Source organism: Schistocerca piceifrons, chromosome 3 (genome assembly GCF_021461385.2).
Source record: "Schistocerca piceifrons isolate TAMUIC-IGC-003096 chromosome 3, iqSchPice1.1, whole genome shotgun sequence".
Taxonomy (NCBI): domain Eukaryota; kingdom Metazoa; phylum Arthropoda; class Insecta; order Orthoptera; family Acrididae; genus Schistocerca; species Schistocerca piceifrons.
This window is the reverse complement of record NC_060140.1, coordinates 112,398,097-112,418,299: the sequence shown is the minus strand read 5'-3', so window position 1 is coordinate 112,418,299 and position 20,203 is coordinate 112,398,097. Positions and strand designations below refer to the sequence as shown.

Sequence of the window (20,203 nt, the reverse complement as noted above, 5' to 3'; positions counted from 1 at the left end):
TGTGTGTGTGTGTGTGTGTGTGTGAGAGAGAGAGAGAGAGAGAGAGAGAGAGAGAGAGAGAGAGAGAGAGAGATTCATATAGTCTTAGCTTTTAATAAAATACTTGTGAATGTTGATTGAAAATTCAGCTGTCAATCCTTCTGAATAGGTGTGAAATAGCAGCAGAAAACTTTGCAAAGTTGGTGATTCAAGAGTGTACATCACCACAGGATTCTCCTACACACAATAATGAAGAATCTAGAGAAAGCTCTTCTCCAAGTCCTGTGAAACAGATATTGAGGTCAGAGATGGAGCATCACATTTTAGGCTTCATGGCAGACCAGGTACTGTCTCCAGTCTTATCAGTGCTAATGAATAGTGTGATATTTTCTTCCTAAATAAAACAATGATTTTTTTTTAGGTGACTGAAAGCTACTTGGCAGTAAACAGTTGGGATGATTTGATAAAGTGGAAAGAAAAGGAAGCAGAGTTATGGGGCAATCAGAATGGTGGTACTCCACAAAAATATGTAAGTTCACTGCATCCTGCATTCTTTTAAAGCTGAAATTCAGCAATTTTTTGCAGTGATTAAAATTTGAAAGTTTTGTCAGTGACACTGACATTGGTAACAACCAGTTTTTTTTAGTTTCCAGCTAAGTTAATGTTGCCTTTTTTTCATATTTTTGTCAGCTCCCTGAGCTGAAGCAGAGCAAGAATGGGAGTGAGTCCAGGGAATTTATTATCAGTATTCTGTTAGTCATTGCTCATTTTGTTACTTTTCACATGTTCCTTTCATTTCCTCTGTATCCATCATCAGCTATTTCTAGGCCCTCCCTCCCTCTCCCCCTCCCTCCCCCTCCCCCCCCCTCCCCCCTCCCTCCCCCCTCCCTCCCCCCTCCCTCCGTCCCCCCTTCTTTCTTTTTTTCCCATCTTCTGTGCTTTTACCTGCTTTGCTGATCATTAGTTTTCATTGATGATTTCACTTTTTGTGGTATCAGTAAAACATGTAATTTTTAGTAATGTTTGCATAAACAATGTTATGTTTATTTCTTGAATGATATCTTTTACAGTTATTGAATCGTGTAACACTTTCTCAAGCCAAAGCTTTAGCAGCATTTGACCGTGATGAACTTCCTGGTGCATCTGAATTGGAAAAATGGCCTAGTATTTGGGCTGGCGAATCGACACACCATGCTAAAAATTGGAGCAGTTACAGACTGCTTGGGGAAGCCAATAATGCTCTCATGGGTATTGCGTTAGAGATGTCACAACAGGATAAGGATGAAACTACTCGGTAAGCCCTAGTTGTCTGGATCTTTAGACAAAAAATTCATGAAAATGTATCTTAGATAATATTGTTTGTTTTTAATGCAGAAAATTTTGATATTGTAATTGAATGTCCCTCTGAAACATTTACTAAAGTGTTCAGTTTTCTCTTATGCATTAACGTTATCAGTAAATAACACAATAGGTAGTAGAGGGACATAATTTCTTCTGTGATAGAATCTCCTTGTTAGTTTCGTACACCACAGAACTAATCTAAATTAACTCTTCCACAACCTTCGGTACTAATGCCAAGTAAAACTTAACCTTTATACATTTAAGTACCTGAACTAGTTTATGAAAAAAACTTACAATTGGGTGACGAGATGTTTACGTCAAGTGTTTGATTTAGTAGGCAAACTTCCTCATCAACTACTACAACAGCTACAAGAAATTGGCATGTGGTAGTGTGTACTGTAGATATGAAAGTCTGTGTCACAGATACACCTTGTGTGATGGACTGCAGAGTTGCCTTGTGAAACAGCTGGTGTAGATCACACAAGTCTGACATCATTGTCTCCATTTTGTGTATAGTGAAGCAAGAGATTTGAAGTAATCTGACCTTAAAACTTGGTTCACATTGAAACGGTTCATTACCGAACCTGAGTTCTTTGTCAGAACTTCATCTGATAAGCTCTCTCAACAACCACTAGGAGCCTGTAATAGGACTTTTGGAACACCCTGTATAAGAGTAGGAAAAGGTAAATTCCTGCTTACCAAAAAGACACACATTAAGTTGCAGACATGCACAATTAAGACAATTGCACAAAGCTTTCAACAACAGCCTTCATCAGCAGAAGAGAAACAGAGGAACACACACCGTTCACACAAACAAGAATGCATTCTGGCTTGAGTTGCTGGAATTGACGGTAATGTGTGCTTGTTTGTGTATATGAATGGTGTGTGTTTCTGTCTTTCTCTTTTGCTGATGAAGGCTGTGGCCAAAAGATGTGTGCAAGTGTCTTTTCATTATGCCTGTCTGCAACTTAACGTGTCTCCTTTATGGTAAGCAGCAATCTCTCTTTTCCTACATTGTTGTTATTCCTACATGGAATTTTCATTCTTTGCTGTGTAAGAATGGTTTTAGGATAACTTCATGATGCTGAATCCTAATATATCTTTGGTTCTGCTTGAATGACTCTAGTTTTTGAGATTGTATGCATTTCTTAGAAAAACATACATAAAAATTACGTTAATAATTTTAGTATTAAAAATGATGTAAAAATATTACCAAATCATTAAAAACAATAAATGTACCACACAGTGAAACAAGACTTTGAATATAACATCAAGTTCTCAATTATCATTGTAGAGATTTCCTGTTGTCAGGATTTCCAGGAGAATCGTATTGCTTGCTCAAGCAGTAGTCTGCCATCATATATCTGTTCCATGTATCCTGATAGCTTTCTTCCATCACTTTCACATCCTGGCGAAACATCTCTCCTTATCCTCACTGAAATTAACACAATTTTCAGGAAATCATCTTAAGTACAAGGTATACAACTTTGCTTCCTCCGTAGTGAATACAACATTAAAATATTGCAGAATTAAATTTCCTCCCCTCACTGTCTTCTATAAACAGAGTATTGCCTAGATGAGTGCTATATGTGATGACACAATCAGTCTGCCAAAAATGTAAGGCAAAGTTAACATATGATAGAAGTAACTATATTCCCTCACTGTTCCTCCCAAAGACAAGGCTGTTTGAATAGTTCAGACTTTGAAAAGCAATTTGGCAAGCTCATTCTGATTGTAACTTGAAGTTTCTCCAGTAGAGTGGTGCACACTATTTGTTTATGCATGACAATTACAGTAGTAAAACATACTATTTTGTTTTTGTTGTATTTACTGGAAACCCATTCGCAGCTGTGGGCTTCTGTACGCATCCTACTACGCCGTATTGTGGATGTATATTTACATACATGCTACCTTGAGTTTTCCTACAATGCTATGCACATCTGCATGTTATTCTGAGCCGTTGACCTCGCACTGCTTCAAACGAGTTATGTCAATATCTCGGTCAATAAAAAAGTTTTGAGGATTTATCATACAACATATGTGCCTTATTGCGTTCTATTGTTTGCAAAAAAAACCTCATTGCAGTATCTTGAATCATTTGAGATATGACAATTTTTAAGACCTGTTGATTTGGAATGTGCAAACTTTAAATAAAATTTCAACATCTTATCTACATTTCATTCACTGCAATGTATGAGCTAAAATCAACCAAACGCAAAGTGTACACAATATGGTTTTATCTCTGCAAAATCTTTAAAATTTCATGCAATGTTTTACTTAATTTGATGCAGCGCAGTAAGTGCGATGGATAACGAAAAGAAATTTGGTTCTTTATCGAGTGAAGAAATCAGACTGTAAGATGTCCAAAAATCAAATTTTTTCACCTAATAGTTTTTGAAAAATGGGATGATAAGTATTTTGTATCGGCCAGAGCATCATCTCACAGCACAGGCACCAATATTTGGCGAACAGTACAGCCATAACAAAAGCTGCCTCAGCATGGAACACAAAGAGCATGCCTGTAGCAATGAAAGGGTTGACACACACATGCCTACCTATGGTGTACGTGTTGTCATTAATTAATTTTATTTCATCTGTGATGTGTCATCTTGAAATAAGTATGGATCAGATTTGAAGCATGGTTCTCCAGCCTTAAACACATTCAAATTACACTCAGATTAGAATTTCAGTCTGGCCTTAACAATGACTGAATGGCTGCCTGCTGAAACATTGTTAAAGGAATTAGTGATTTTCCAGCCAGATTACGAAAAAAAAGATAGCTGGAAAAAACTTAAAGAATGATAAAAAATAAAATATGTAAAGGCTTTTGCAGTTTGTTGGTTCAGTATAATGTTACAGAGTTGCTACCCATCAGTGCGCAGGATAATTGTGATCTTTGGGAAGTGTATTCTCTGTTCCCATCTCTTGGCAAAATGCTCGTATGTCACAGCCTGTGCTGTATAAGTTATTGGCAGTGGCACATTCAAATCCTGTGACAACCAATTCATAACATTTTAATGGCTGTACCATTTGTTGTTTACGCAATGGTGATATCTATATAAGGACGCAACTGGAACTTTGCTGTTAGGTGAGAAAAAAGAATGTTCAATCCAAAATGTTGCTTTACATGCAGGTTGATGCAATTAAAACACAATGTTATTGTACACATAAAGGGTTGGACCGATATCTATGTTGTGACTGTATAAGATCGTGACACATGACAATCATTCGCATGCAGATGCTTGTACCTGTCACTTGTCTACACAGTGCATCTGCTTAATTACGTTTGTGCATTGCGTTGGCATTTTCTTGGTCTTATTACTGCTTCACAAATACATTCACTGGAGTAAATATTCACTATGTTGGTATAGCTTAATGGTTTGTATAAGATGTCAGAAACTGTATGTGGTATTCTGTTTTCTTGCAAACAGGTTGGTGGAATGGGGAGAAAAAATTGAAGATTGTCTGAAAGTGGCTCAATTCCATCTCCAGGAGGGCATTCGCCACTCTCCTTCCGAATTTATACAGGAGGCAACGCTACTGCATTGCGCTGCTTCAGCCCTGAGAGATAATTTTAATGGCCACTCAGCTGTAAATACATTTAAAATGGTGAGTATGAAAAATATTCTCTCTCTCTCTCTCTCCCTCTCCCTCTCCCTCTCCCTCTCCCTCTCCCTTCTCCTCCTCCCTCTCCCTCTCCCTCTCCCTTCTCCTCCTCCCTCTCCCTCTCCCTCTCCCTTCTCCTCCTCCCTCTCCCTCTCCCTCTCCCTTCTCCTCCTCCCTCTCCCTCTCCCTTCTCCTCCTCCCTCTCCCTTCTCCTCCTCCCTCTCCCTTCTCCTCCTCCCTCTCCCTTCTCCTCCTCCCTCTCCCTTCTCCCCCCTTCTCCCCCGCACCCCCTCCCCGACATGAGGATCATATTTTCAATAAAATGTTTGGCATGTGCCATGAATGGGTCTAACAACTTGTTCAAGGAGTAAAATAAGTAGTTTGCTCATCTCTTTGTAAAACCTTTTATCCATTTTCTTTCTTTTTTTGTGTTATGCAACAAAACTAATAGTTTTCTCCTTAGTTAGAATCCAGCTTGCCCATATGACAATGTAGAACTAAATGAAAGTGGACAGGTGTGATGTAATGTTTTTGAAACAGTGAGAAGGCAACAATTAGGGGGCAATAACTTAAGGCCTTACAGTAGAATGAAACAAAGATATAACAACTCAAATAAATTTGTGGTAATTTAGGTCTCTTACTGACTTACATCACAATTATCACAGTAAAAGATAGCAGCCCAGGTAATCCACCTTGTTAAAATAAATTGTGGTGGAAAAGCTAAATCTGGCAGTCTCTCTCTAAATGTGGCAACACCTAAAAGTGCTTTCAAGAACACTGTCAATAGTAAAAAAATTCAGCACGTGCCTTAATTAAGGCTGCCAGAACTTTCAAACCTTTGCATTTTGCGTGTATTTTTATCGTGCTTGTAGAGGATATCCGCATATTCAGTGTCATATTGTAGATGTACTGTTTCGGATACATGATGCAGCACCTGTACTAAACATGTAATGTGCTTTATGTTAGGATAAAATATTTTAATTGCATTTCTGCCCATTATCATATATGGGGCAGCATTGCTTAACCATAGGATCCTTTTTTTATTTAAATTTATTGGCACAGAGTATATTGACTTCTGTCAACATTTACAGAGCCGAACTAGGGCACTTGAGTAGACCATGAAATTTTCAGGCTGTTAACAGAATTTGTGAAATTACTAATGTTCTGCACTTTCGGCGTAATTTTCATATAGAAAAATCGTGAGTATGAGGTGGTGTTATGCGAGTCATTCCAATACATGTACTGAGGCCAGAAAAATTATATAATATGCATTATTATATATATATATATATATATATATATATATATATATATAATTATATAATATGCATTATAAATGATACTAAAAGGTATCAGATAGATTATATAATGGTAAGACAGAGATTTAGGAACCAGGTTTTAAATTGTAAGACATTTCCAGGGGCAGATGTGGACTCTGACTACAATCTATTGGTTATGACCTGTAGATTAAAACTGAAGAAACTGCAAAAAGGTGGGAATTTGGAGATGGGACCTGGATAAACTAAAAGAACCAGAGGTTGTACAGAGATTCAGGGAGAGCATAAGGGAGCAATTGACAGGAATGGGGGAAATAAATACAGTAGAAGAAGAATGGGTAGCTTTGAGGGATGAAGTAGTGAAGGCAGCAGAGGATCAAGTAGGTAAAAAGACGAGGGCTAGTAGAAATCCTTGGGTAACAGAAGAAATATTGAATTTAATTGATGAAAGGAGAAAATATAAAAATGCAGTAAGTGAAACAGGCAAAAAGGAATACAAACGTCTCAAAAATGAGATCGACAGGAAGTGCAAAATGGCTAAGCAGGGATGGCTAGAGGACAAATGTAAGGATGTAGAGGCCTATCTCACTAGGGGTAAGATAGATACCGCCTACAGGAAAATTAAAGAGACCTTTGGAGATAAGAGAACGACTTGTATGAATATCAAGACCTCAGATGGAAACCCAGTTCTAAGCAAAGAAGGGAAAGCAGAAAGGTGGAAGGAGTATATAGAGGGTCTATACAAGGGCGATGTACTTGAGGACAATATTATGGAAATGGAAGAGGATGTAGATGAAGATGAAATGGGAGATATGATACTGCGTGAAGAGTTTGACAGAGCACTGAAAGACCTGAGTCGAAACAAGGCCCCCGGAATAGACAATATTCCATTGGAACTACTGTCGGCCGTGGGAGAGCCAGTCCTGACAAAACTCTACCATCTGGTGAGCAAGATGTATGAAACAGGCGAAATACCCTGAGACTTCAAGAAGAATATAATAATTCCAATTCCAAAGAAAGCAGGTGTTGACAGATGTGAAAATTACCGAACTATCAGTTTAATAAGTCACAGCTGCAAAATACTAACACGAATTCTTTACAGACGAATGGAAAAACTAGTAGAAGCCAACCTCGGGGAAGATCAGTTTGGATTCCGTAGAAACACTGGAACACGTGAGGCAATACTGACCTTACGACTTATCTTAGAAGAAAGATTAAGGAAAGGCAAACCTACGTTTCTAGCATTTGTAGACTTAGAGAAAGCTTTTGACAATGTTGACTGGAATACTCTCTTTCAAATTCTAAAGGTGGCAGGGGTAAAATACAGGGAGCAAAAGGCTATTTACAATTTGTACAGAAACCAGATGGCAGTTATAAGAGTCGAGGGACATGAAAGGGAAGCAGTGGTTGGGAAGGGAGTAAGACAGGGTTGTAGCCTCTCCCCGATGTTGTTCAATCTGTATATTGAGCAAGCAGTAAAGGAAACAAAAGAAAAATTCGGAGTAGGTATTAAAATTCATGGAGAAGAAATAAAAACTTTGAGGTTCGCCGATGACATTGTAATTCTGTCAGAGACAGCAAAGGACTTGGAAGAGCAGTTGAATGGAATGGACAGTGTCTTGAAAGGAGGATATAAGATGAACATCAACAAAAGCAAAACAAGGATAATGGAATGTAGTCGAATGAAGTCGGGTGATGCTGAGGGAATTAGATTAGGAAATGAGACACTCAAAGTAGTAAAGGAATTTTGCTATTTGGGGAGCAAAATAACTGATGATTGTCGAAGTAGAGAGGATGTAAAATGTAGGCTGGCAATGGCAAGGAAAGCGTTTCTGAAGAAGAGAAATTTGTTAACATCAAGTATAGATTTAAGTGTCAGGAAGTCATTTCTGAAAGTATTCGTATGGAGTGTAGCCATGTATGGAAGTGAAACATGGACGATAAATAGTTTGGACAAGAAGAGAATAGAAGCTTTTGAAATGTGGTGCTACAGAAGAATGCTGAAGATTAGATGGGTAGATCACATAACTAATGAGGAAGTATTGAATAGGATTGGGGAGAAGAGAAGTTTGTGGCACAACTTGACCAGAAGAAGGGATTGGTTGGTAGGACATGTTCTGAGGCATCAAGGGATCACCAATTTAGTATTGGAGGGCAGCGTGGAGGGTAAAAATCATAGAGGGAGACCAAGAGATGAATACACTAAGCAGATTCAGAAGGATGTAGGTTGCAGTAGGTACTGGGAGATGAAAAAGCTTGCACAGGATAGAGTAGCATGGAGAGCTGCATCAAACCAGTCTCAGGACTGAAGACCACAACAACAACATGCATTATAAATATTTAAATTCATGCAGTTATGTTGGTGAAATCTTAGAAATGTGCTTTCATCCCCAAATGGCCAAAACATTCAAACACAAATGTCAAATGCATTTTCATAGAAATCCGGGTGCTATTGATAAGCCGGAACATTATGACCACTCTCCACCACGGGACTGAGTACACTTGGTGGCGTTGTGAGCCTTTGGCACTGTAAGGAAAGTATATCAATGGAGCAGAGATGACCGGGGAATCATTATAGTGATGATACAGGCCAGAAATGAGGAAATCCACTGACATTGATGATGGCAAATTGTTGTGACCTGGTGCCTGGGAAAAGCATCTTAGAAACAGAAGAGCTGTTCATGTACTACTTTCATGAACAACTTTGGAAAGAGATTAAAGGATGGTGAAACTCTGAGTATGTTTTCTTGTTCTGTTAAAGCAGGATAGGCAATGATGTGTTGCAGATCTGATGGTCGAGTACAGTGTTGGTGCAGGCACTAGCGTTTCAGAGCACACTGTTCAGTGCATATTGATGCACTTGGAGATTCGCAGCAAGCAACCCTTGTGTGTTCCCATGTTGGCCCAAAAACACTGTTAAATAAGGTTCCCCCTCACCTGTGGGTCTAGGGGCTAGAATAGGTCCAAGGTATTCCTGCCTGTTGTAAGAGGCGACTAAAAGGACTCTTTCAGTTTCCGCCCCACTCTATGGTTTGACCTGCCAGTTTCAAAATTCTACAGAAGTGCAGACCATATGGGGAATGACGCCTTACATTTTGCATGAATGCCATTAGATTCGATCTCCTGAATCTCTTGTCATGGCTTGGCATCTCCAACTGCAATTCAACTATTTGGGCATGGACACTTTCCAGAGTAGGTCATCTTCTTCCGTTGGCATGAAGGCGAAAGAGGACAGGAGACAGTATTGGATTTCTCCCCCCAATATCGAGCACGGTAGCAAGTCCATTGTGGTGGGGCCGTCATGTACCCATGATCCCTGACAACACAGGGATCGCACTGCTGATGCCTGAGCTGTAAACTTCCCATGTATGCCAAGGAGTAGATGCCTGTCTTCTTGGGCATCAGGACGCCCGGCAACGGCCATCATGCCAAGTGGCCTTTGCTGTGGCTGGGTGGCGCCCATGGGGAGAGCCCCTGATCGAAGTGGGTGCCATCGAGTGGATGACCCGCGATGAAGCGGACTAAGTCATCTCTTGCAGGTGACCGTACGGCACCAGCAGTCTCTAAGAAGGGCAAGATAGAATACAATGCCGACAGGTATGATCCTAAATCGTTTCCCTCCCTCACTACACCATGGGAGGATGTACAGCTACAGAACAGAGAGAGCCATATTCACCTCGGGTTTTAGTCTGTAGCAGAACCGATGGCTACTCTTTTCTACCTACGAAGCCTCAATTTTTCATTGAACACCTTGAGGATAAGTTTGGAGAAGTGACATTGCTGTCCAAGATGCGAAACCGGAGCAGTCTTGATTCAGACAGCATCGCCAGCCCAGTCCCGAGCATTACTTGCCTGTAATAAGCTGGGTGATATTCCTTTTTCTGTCGCTCCCCATAAAAGCCTCAAGATGGTCCAGGGGATTATTTGCTATCGTGACCACCTTTTGCAGCCTGACGATGAGCTCCACGCCATTGTAGAATGGCAGGGTGTTCATTTCATCCAGCGCGTTTTCAGGGGACCCAAAGACACCAGGGTTGCTACCGATGCCTTCATCTTGGCATTGGAGGGTGATTCATTGCCTGAAGAGGTCAAGGCGATGGTTTACCACTGTGACGTTAAACCATATGTCCCTCCCCCTATGCGGTGCTTTAAGTGCTAGAAGTTCAGGCACATGTTTTCCCGCTGCACTTCCAGCACCACATGTCAAGACTGCGGACGTCCACTGCACCCAGATACTTCATGTGCGCCACCTCTCACATGCATCAGCTGTGGAGAGCACCACTCCCCCTGCTCACCAGACTGCCCAATACTCCAAAAGGAGCAGAAAATCATGGGTACAAGACCCTGACCGGTTGACTTACACAGAGGCTAAACGTAAATTCGAAAGATTATACCCCATTCGGTTGACGTCGACATACGCTGCAGCTACATCACCATCGCCGTCCAAAGTGCCAGTGATTCCTCACTCTGTGTCGCGAACAGTGGGCCCTCCGGGCCACCATAATACATCTGCCCCTTTGGTGGTAGGGGGCACATCTTCCTCTGTTGCTCTCAAAGCACCTACTCCAGGAGCAAGGCCCTCCCAAACGCCAGGGACATCGACCGCCTCCCCCCTGCCAGAGAAGCAACAGCCTCCTCTGGCTCTTCTCGTGCAGAAGGGGTTCGTTGGGACCTTCTCTCCCAAGGTCTCCACTAATGCCGGGGCAGACACTCACCAGTGGCTCAAGGAGCCAAAAGCTGCTAGACCATGAGCTACATGGTCTTCCTCTGTGCTGCTTCGGAGAAATCTTCCCAGCAAGCCCCTAAAGAGAAGTGAGAGAGCAAGCAAACTAGATAGTAGTCTGCTAAGAAACAAGACCCTCTGGTGGCCCCAACACCACCACTCGCTATCAATTCTACATCTGAGGGTGCAGCGGAGATCTTAGCTTCCCCTGCGGACCTGGATCTCACTGATGCCTCATTCACCATAGAAATGGCTACAAATACTCAAGTCAGAGGCAGCAGGTGACCCTGAGGCATAACCTGCCTCCTTTCTCGCTTCATGCCTTCCCATCCTCCTTTCTCGCTTCATGCCTTCCCAGCCTCACGATAATGTCCTCCTCCAGTTAAGCATTTGTTAAGCTTTACACCTGCTTTCTGCATTGCCCTCCGGCAATCCTGGTACCCGGTAATGCGGACTCCTGCCCTCCATGGCTATAAGGGATATTACAGGAACTGTAACAACTCGAATGGAGTGTCAGGTTGAGTTTGCGTCTATATCCTGAACTCGGTATGCAGTGAACCTGTGCCCCTTCAAACCCCTCTCGAAACTGTGGCTGTAAGGATAAGGACAACACAGAAAATAACTGTCTGCAATGTACGAGGGTATTTCGAAAAGTAAAGATACAATGGCTCGCAGTCCTTAAATAGAACATTTATTTAGAAAACGTCAGTTACATCTTATTAACTGGATTATTTGTTATTTTTCGACATAATCAGCCTCGTTATCCAAACATATGTTAAGTCGGTGCACAAGCTTTTGTATCCCACAGTCATAGAAGGTTGCCACCTGTTGTCGGAACCACATTTCAACTTCATCTTTGATCTCTTCATCGTCGTGGACTGATTTTCCACCAAGATGTGACTTCAGGTAATGGAAGACATGGAAGTCGGTTGGCGCAAGGTCCGGGCTGTATGGCGGATGGTCCAATAAGTCCCATTTGAATTGAGTAGTGCTTTGGTTATGAGCGCTGTGTGAGGCCGAGCGTTGTCATGAAGCAATCGGACTCCACTTGTCAGCATTCCCTTGTGTTTGTTTTAAATTGCGCTTTGAAGACGTTTCAAAGTCTGGCAATCTGCAGCAGCATTAATTGTCGTTCCAGGAGGCATAAATTCCAACAGAAGAATGCCTGCCTGTCCCAAAAAAAAAAAAAAAGAGCCATGATTTTCCTCGCTGAAATGGACGTTTTGCATTTCTTGGCTTCTGGTGAATTCAAATGGCGCCGTTGCATTGATTGATGCTTGGACTCAGGTGTATAGTGATAAACCCATGTCTCGTCACTTGTCACAATGTGATCAAGAAACTCATCACCTGCTTCACCATAGCGTGTGAGGAAGTCAAGTGCAAAGCCCATCCTTTTCTTTTTGTGTTCTTCTGTTAACAGTTTTGCAACCCAGTGCGCTCACTATTTCCTGTACCCTACCTTGACAGTCACAATGTCATAGAGTTGTCATTGACACGTCCAATATGATCTGATGCAATTCTTTCAATGTGAGGCGTCTATTCGCACGAATTGATTCCTCCGTTCTCTGAAGAAGGGCATCAAAGATCACAGATGGCCGACCTGTTCTTTGTTCGTCATGAATATTGGTCCTACCTCCAGAGAAATGACAACACCATTTCGTTACATTTTGTCGATTCATAATGTTCCCATAAACAGAAACAATTTCTTTGTGAACATCTGCTGGTCGCTGAGCTTTTGCGCGAAGAAAATGTATGATGGAGCGCACTTCGCATTTGGCGGGATTCTGAATCGGTGCAGCCATTTTAAACGTGACCTACACCAACCAGAAGCAACGTTCAACTGCCGAACGACTGCGAGGAGAAAGCTAATGGTTCAAGGTTAACACCAGTGTTGCCAACTTGCTCGCCAAAACACTTCTGTTCCTCTGGCGTACGGTGTTTCTTTACTCTCCGAAATACCCTCATATATCATCCTCCAGATGGTGCAGTACCCCGGAACGCATTGGCTGCACTGATTAATCAACTCCCTAAACCTTTCCTACTTTTGGGAGATTTTAACGCTCATAGCTCCTTGTGGGATGGCCCAGTTCATACTGGCTGAGCCAGAGATGTCAAAAATTTACTGTCACAACTCGACCTCCGCCTCTTAAATACTGGGGCCATAATTCATTTCAGTGTGGCACATGGGAAATATTTGGCCATTGATCTCTCGGTTTGCAGTCCTGGCCTTCTACCATATATCTACTGGAGAGCACATGACGACCTGTGTGGTAGTGACCACTTCCTCACCTTCCTGTCACTACCCCCACATCAGGCCTATGGATGCCTGCCCAGATGGGCTTCAAAGAAGGCAGACTGGGAAGCCTTCACCTCTGCTGTCACCATTGAATCTCCCCGCCCCACATGATAACTTTGATGTGGTGGTTGAGTAGGTAATGACAACGATCGTTTCTGTGGCGGAAAACGCGATCCCTCTTTCTTTAGGGTGCCCCGGCAAAAGATAGTACATTGGTGGTCGCCAGAAGTTGCTGAGGCAATTAAGGAGCGCCGGCGAGCTCTACAGCGCGATAAGCGGCACCCTTCCCTGGAGCACCCTGGAGCCTTTAAACGGCTCCGTGCCCGCGTTCGCCAGCTTATCAAAATGTGGAAACAGGAGTGTTGGGAGAGGTACGTGTTGACAATTGGATGCCATATGTCACCTTCCCAAGTCTAGGCAAAGGTCAAAAGAGTGTTTGGGTACCAGACCCCAACAGGTTTTCCTGGTGTTAACATAAATGATGTGTTATCTACTGACGCAAATGCAATTGCCAAGCACTATGCTCACACCACTGCATCAGAGAATTATCCCCAGCCTTTTGCACTCTCAAAAGGCAAATGGAAGGGAAAGTCCTCTCGTTCACTATACGCCACAGTGAACCCTATAATGCCCCATCAGTCACATGATTAAACGTCTCTACAAGCGACATCTCTTCGTCATCTTCAACCAGACCTGGTGCGATGGTGTCTTTCGATCGCAATGGCAGGCGAGCACAATCATTCCAGTGCTCAGCCCCAGTAAAAACATGCTTCATGTGTATAGGTATCGGCCCATTAGCCTCACCAGCATTCTTTGTAAGCTGCTGGAACGTATGGTGTTTCGGCGGTTGGGTTGGGTCCTGGAGTCACGTGGCCTACTGGCTCTGTGCCAGGGCGGCTTCTGCCTGGGTCACTCTACCACTGATAACCTTGTGTCCCTTGAGTCTGCCATCCGAACAGCCTTTTCCAGACGCCATTACCTTGTTGCCGTCTTTTTTTTATATACAAAAAGTGTATGACACTACCTGGCGACACCATATCATTGGCACATTATAAGAGTGGGGTATCAGAGGCCCACTCCCGATTTTTATCCAGAATTTCCTGTTGCTTCATACTTTCCGTGTCAGAGTTGATGCCTTCCATAGTGTCCCCCCCCCCCCCCCCCCCCCCCCCCCCCATCCAGGAGAATTGGGTCCCGCAGGGCTCTGTATTGAGTGTATCTCTATTTTTAGTGGCCATTAACGGTCTAGCAGCTGCTGTAGAGCTGTCCATACCACCCTCTCTGTATGCAGATGACTTCTGCGTTTCGTACTGCTCCTCTAGTGCTGGTGTTACTGAGCGGTGCCTGCAGGGAGCCATCCACAAGGTGCAGTCATGGGCTCTAGCCTACAGCTTTCAGTTTTTGGCCACAAGGTAGTGTGTTCTGCACTACTGTCATTGCCATACCATTCATCCGGAACCAGAACTTTACCTTACTGATGATCTCCTCACTGTAGTGGAGACGTATTGATTTTTAGGATTCGTTTTCAGCACCCAATTGACTTGGCTTCCTCACCTTCGTCAGTTTAAGCAGAAGTACTGGTGGTACCTCAATGCTCTCCACTGCCTGAGCAACACCAACTGGGGTGCAGGTGGCTCTACACTGCTGCAGCTATACAGAGCCCTCGTTCAGTCCCACCTTGATTTGGGAGTCTGGTTTATGGTTCGGCTGTGCCCTTAGCATTGCATTTACTCGACCCAGTGCACCACCGTGGCGTACGACTAGCAACAGGAGATTTTAGGATGAGTCTGGTGACCAGCGTCCTTGCGGAGGCTGGAGTCCCTCCACTGCAGGTCAGGCATACACAACTGCTCGCCAGTTACTTTGCACACGTTTGTAGTTCTCCTGTGCATCTGAATTACAGTCTCCTTTTCCCACCCACGGCAGTTCATCTCCCGCATCGATGGCCCAGGTCAGGGCTTACAATTGCAGTTTGCATCCAATCTCTTCTATCTTAAGTGGAGTCCTTCCCTTTACCACCTATACTCCAGGTCTAATCTCATACACCTCCATGGTGTGCACCTAGGCCACGGCTTTGCCTGGACCTTTCACATGGCTCAAAGGACTCAGTTCAGCCCGCTTCTCGCCGCTGTAACTTCATCTCGATTCTTGAAATGTACCGAGGCCATGAAGTGGTTTACACCGATGGCTCAATGGCTGATGGTCACGTCAGCTTTGCATATGTACATGGAGGACATACTAAACAGCGTTCCTTGCTAATGGCTGCAGTGTTTTCACTGCAGAGCTGGTGGCTCTCTCTCGTGCTCTTGAGCACGTCCTTTCATGCCCTGGGGAGGTTTTTTTTTCTGTGTACTGACTCCTTGAGCAGCCTACAAGCTATCGACCAGTGCTACCCTGGTCATCCTTTGGTAGTGGCCATCCAGGAGTCCATCTATGCCCTGGAACGGTCTGGTTGTTCAGTGGTGCTTGTGTGGACCCCAGGACACTTCAGAATCCCAGGCAACGAATTTGCTGACAGGCTGGCCAAACAGGCTACACAGAACTGCTTATGGAGATTGGCATTCCAATATCTGACCTGCATTCAGTTTTACAGCGCCAGGTTTTTCAGCTTTGGGAGACGGAACGGCATAGTCTCAGTACGCTCAAGCTGTGTGCCATTGAGGAGACTACAAATGTGTGGCAGTCCTCCATGTGGGCCTCTCGCAGGGACTCTGTGGTTCTCTGCTAGCTCCGCATTAGCCACGCTTGGACGACCCACCGTTACTTCCTGCTCCGCGAAGACCCGCCTCAGTGTTGATGCGGCACCTGGTTGACAGTGGTCCATATTCAGGTGCACTGTCCCACTTTGACTGCCCTGTGACGAAATCTTCAGTTACCGGACTCGTTGCTGCTAATTTTATCTGACAACGCCTCATCGGCTGATTTAGTTTTACGTTGTATTCGTGAGAGTGGGTTTTATCATTTGATCCACCCTAGTGCTTTGAGGATGGAGGCTTTAATGTGTTGCAGAGTGGCTGGCTTCTCCTTCTTATTCTCATGGTCAACCAACCATGGTACTCTGTTTTCTCATTTTAATCTCTTCTACCTGTTTCTTGCGTTTCTGTAGTTGTCCTTTCCCCTTTTTTCCATTTAAGTGTTTGTTGCCCTTCCGTCATTCTTGGGGTTTTTCCTTTCTCTCCATTTTGTGTTGTCAGTCTTGCGTGTTTTATTTCATCCTTGTGGCATTGTTTAATCCGGAACAAGGGAAGTAATCAAAAGCACTGTGATAGCTGTGGACTATGTGAACATTATAGTGGGCTGCCTGCATTCGTTTGTGCTTGATGTCTTTCCCAAGTGTGATACCTACTTTCAGCAGGTCAACTGTCCAAGATAGGCATAGGTGCCACATACCTTTTGGAAACCCACTAGGGACTAGCTGAATTGATGCCATGCAGAATTGCTGCAGTGTTGCTTTCAGAGATGGATCTCTCACTCTACTGAGGAGGTGATTGTAATGTTTTGGCTCATCACTGTATTGCTTTACTTGAAGTAGGAAAAATAGAGAGAGAACAGGAATAGGTACCAAGCGAGGTGGCGCAGTTTGGGAAGATGATGATTCAAACCCGCATCCAGCCAATCTGATTGAGATTTTTCATGGTTTCCCTAAATCGCTTCAGGCAAATGCTGGGATGATTCCTTTGAAAGCGCACAGTCGACTTCCTTCCCCATCCTTCCCGAATCCCATGTGACTGATGATCTCACTGTTTGGTCCCTTCCTCTAAACAAATCAACCACCCAGGAATAGGGGGAGATAGATGTTCCAGAAAATTCTGTGGCCAAAAATGGTGAAAATGTAAATATATACCAAAGAACAACAAAAAACTGTGTAGGAAACTCCCAAAACTTTGACATAATTCATAAGAACATGATACCTTCTTTAGAAATATAAAAAGAATAGAGGAAAGTGCAGACTGAATAAACAAATATTCAAATACTTCAACAAAGAGAGCAAAAGCAATTGGATCAGTGAAACTCGAAAATACCTAAAAGGAATTGTTTCTGAAGGAAACATCCAAAAACAGAAAATTAAAGACTTAGAGGTTTTTCAAGACAGAACAAAAAAGGAGACAAAATCTTCACCATTTAACAAAGGAAACAGCAAATTGAAAGGATGAAAAAATATGAGGAAGAAAGAAAAAATAAACAGCGCTGAAAAAAATCAGAAGTAATTGTTGTTCATTTTCCATTCCTTCACGTCCATGTCTGACAAATTTTTGAAGTTCTGTAAAGTAGTTATAAAATTATTATGATTTTTTTTTTCTTTTGTTCTGATTTTGTTCTTTCTTTCTAAAGAATCTTTGGATTAGGAATCAATAAGTCAGTCTCAGTCTCTCTCTCTCTCTCTCTCTCTCTCTCTCTCTCTCTCTCTCACTCCAGCCCACCCCTTGAATGCTAGGTAGATTTTTTTTAACCACTGACAAATATCTGTGATTTTTCAGAAAAAAGTCAGTTATCTGCCTCAACTGGATAAAATTAAGTGTTAACATCTCATCAGAGAAAATTCCCCCAACACGTTGACTTCTTGCTCTCTGATGTTTCTTAAATGGCATGATTATTTAGTAAAATAAAATATATGCCTGAGTCATTAAGAGTGTGCTTCCGAGCTGATCTTCATACCCCATTTCTGTTGAATAACTTTAAAGCACACTCTTTTTCTTTTTCTGCTTTTCTGCATTTCAAGTGTCAATGTCGGTCTCCAGTAGTGCTTAGTAACTCTTGTGACTGTTGATATATGTTTGCATCATTCTAAAACACTCAATGAAAAAGGGGAAAGGGTTTCTTTGATCCTTTAAAACAATTAAAATCAGAGTGTATATATATTGAATTTAATCAACAAACTGATGCTAAATGAACAGCCTACATAATTAAATAAACTGTAATAAGTTTCTTTAAAATAGCAGTGCATTCTACACTGAACAGCCAAAGAAACTGGTACACCTGCGTAGTATTGTGTAGGGCCCCTGTAAGTACATAGAAGTGCTGCAACACTATGTGGCATGGACTTGACTAATGCCTGAAGTAGTGCTGGAGGAAACTGGCACCATGAATCCTGCTGGGCTGTCCATAAATCTGTAAGAGTATGAGAGGGTGGATATCTCTTCTGAACAGCACATTACAAGGCATTCCAGACATGCTTCATAATGTTCACGTATGGGGAGTTTGGTGGCCAGTGGAAGTGTTTAATCTCAGAACAGTGTCCCTGGAGCCACTCTGTAGCAATTCTGGATGTGTGGGATGTCCTGCTGACATTACCTAAGTCCATTGGGATGCACAATGGACATGAATGGATACGGATGATCAAACAGGATGCTTATTTGTTTGTCGCCTGTTAGTCATATCTAGATGTATCAAGGATCCCTTATCACTCCAACTGCCCATCCCCTACACTATTACAGAGCCTCCACCAGCTTGAACAGTCCCCTGCAGACATTCAGGGTCCATGGATTCGTGAAGTTGCCTCCATACCTGTACACATCCATCCACTCGATACAATTTGAAATGAGACGCGTCCAGCCGGGCAACATGTTTCCAATCATCAGCAGTCCGATCTCAGTGTTGATGGGCCCAGCCTAAGTGTAAAGCTTTGTATTGTGCATTCATAAAGGGAACACAAGTGGGCCTTCAGCTCCAAAAGCCCTTATTGATAATGTTTCATTGAACGATTCACACGACGACACTTGATGCTGCTCTAGCATTGAAATCTGCAACAGTTTGCGGAAGGCATTTGTGTCATGTTGAACGGTTCTCTTCAGTTGTCAGTGGTCCTGTTCTCGCAGGATCTTTTTCTGGCCACAGCGGTGTTGGAGATTTGATGTTTTACCGGATTCCTGATATTCATGGTACATTCATGGAATGGTCGTACGGGAAAATCCCCACTTCATTCCTAGCATGGAGGTGCTGTGTCCCATCGCTTGTGCACAGACTGTAACACCATGTATCAAACTCACTTAAATCTTCATAACCTGCCATTGTAGCAGCAGCAACCGATCTGCCAACTGCACCAGGCACTTTTCATCTTATATAGGTGTTGCTGACCGCAGCGCCACATTCTGCCTGTTTATATATAAACAATTTCTTTGGCACTTCATTACAGAATATTTTCATTTCAATAACTGTGTTTGGTATGCCTGTTTGGAAATTATTATTTTATTCGTAGCTGTTAATTTTCAGCAACTGTAATGTTATTTCAGAATGAAATTGCTGTTAGTTGCAAATTTTTTGCTTTACCGCTTTCGACAAATTATCTTCAGGAACTTAACATTTTTTTTTTTTTTTTACCAGATGTCAGAATCTTCTTTTGTGAAGTAGATATTGACATCTGCTAAACCAATATTCTTTAATGAACGAGATATGGACATCTACTAAATTAATGCTAAGCTTATGAAGATGACAAATTAGTTTGTCAAAACAGGTAAAGCAAAATAAACACACATTTGCAGCTGTCAACTGAATTTTATTTTGTAATTGTTATTATAATTATTGTTATTGATTGACTGATTTACTTATTTCAGACTTGTAGTGATGAGAGTCTGGAGAAGACTAATTCTTGGGCCCTTTGTCGTGCTTTATGGTGGGCACATACATTGGAGCAACTTGATGTAAATGACGGTACAAATCCAGATGATACAGGAAATTTTGAAGTGTTAAACCAAATGAGACTGACAGCTGCTCGTGTTGCTCGCAAGGAGGGCAACTTAGCATTGGCTCAGAGATTGTTAATTGAGCATGCAGCACACAGGTGGCAAATATTGACAAACCATGATAGTGGTGGATTGTTGGAGATAGCTTGCCGTGTTGCTGCTGACTCTGATTTGCCTTGGGATGCCGAAAAAGCTCGTGCATGTTCTGAAATAGCAAAATTATTGTACAGGTAAGTAGTTGCTTGAAGTAACCATAACTCGTGTTAGTGACTTTTCAGGCTTTCCCAGTAGATCTGTTGCA

General features: G+C 42.6%; 1 protein-coding gene across 1 annotated transcript in view; it reads left to right on the top strand.

Annotated features, from left to right (window-relative positions):
• Nucleotides 1-20,203, top strand: part of LOC124787604 (serine/threonine-protein kinase SMG1) — a 393,945-nt gene that overhangs the window by 183,479 nt on the left and 190,263 nt on the right. Inside the window, exons 20-24 of the mRNA XM_047254356.1 lie at nucleotides 149-323; nucleotides 401-508; nucleotides 1,050-1,273; nucleotides 4,752-4,929; nucleotides 19,774-20,132. Of these exons, the coding sequence (XP_047110312.1) occupies nucleotides 149-323; nucleotides 401-508; nucleotides 1,050-1,273; nucleotides 4,752-4,929; nucleotides 19,774-20,132 (1,044 nt within the window). The remainder of the gene's footprint in view (nucleotides 1-148; nucleotides 324-400; nucleotides 509-1,049; nucleotides 1,274-4,751; nucleotides 4,930-19,773; nucleotides 20,133-20,203) is intronic.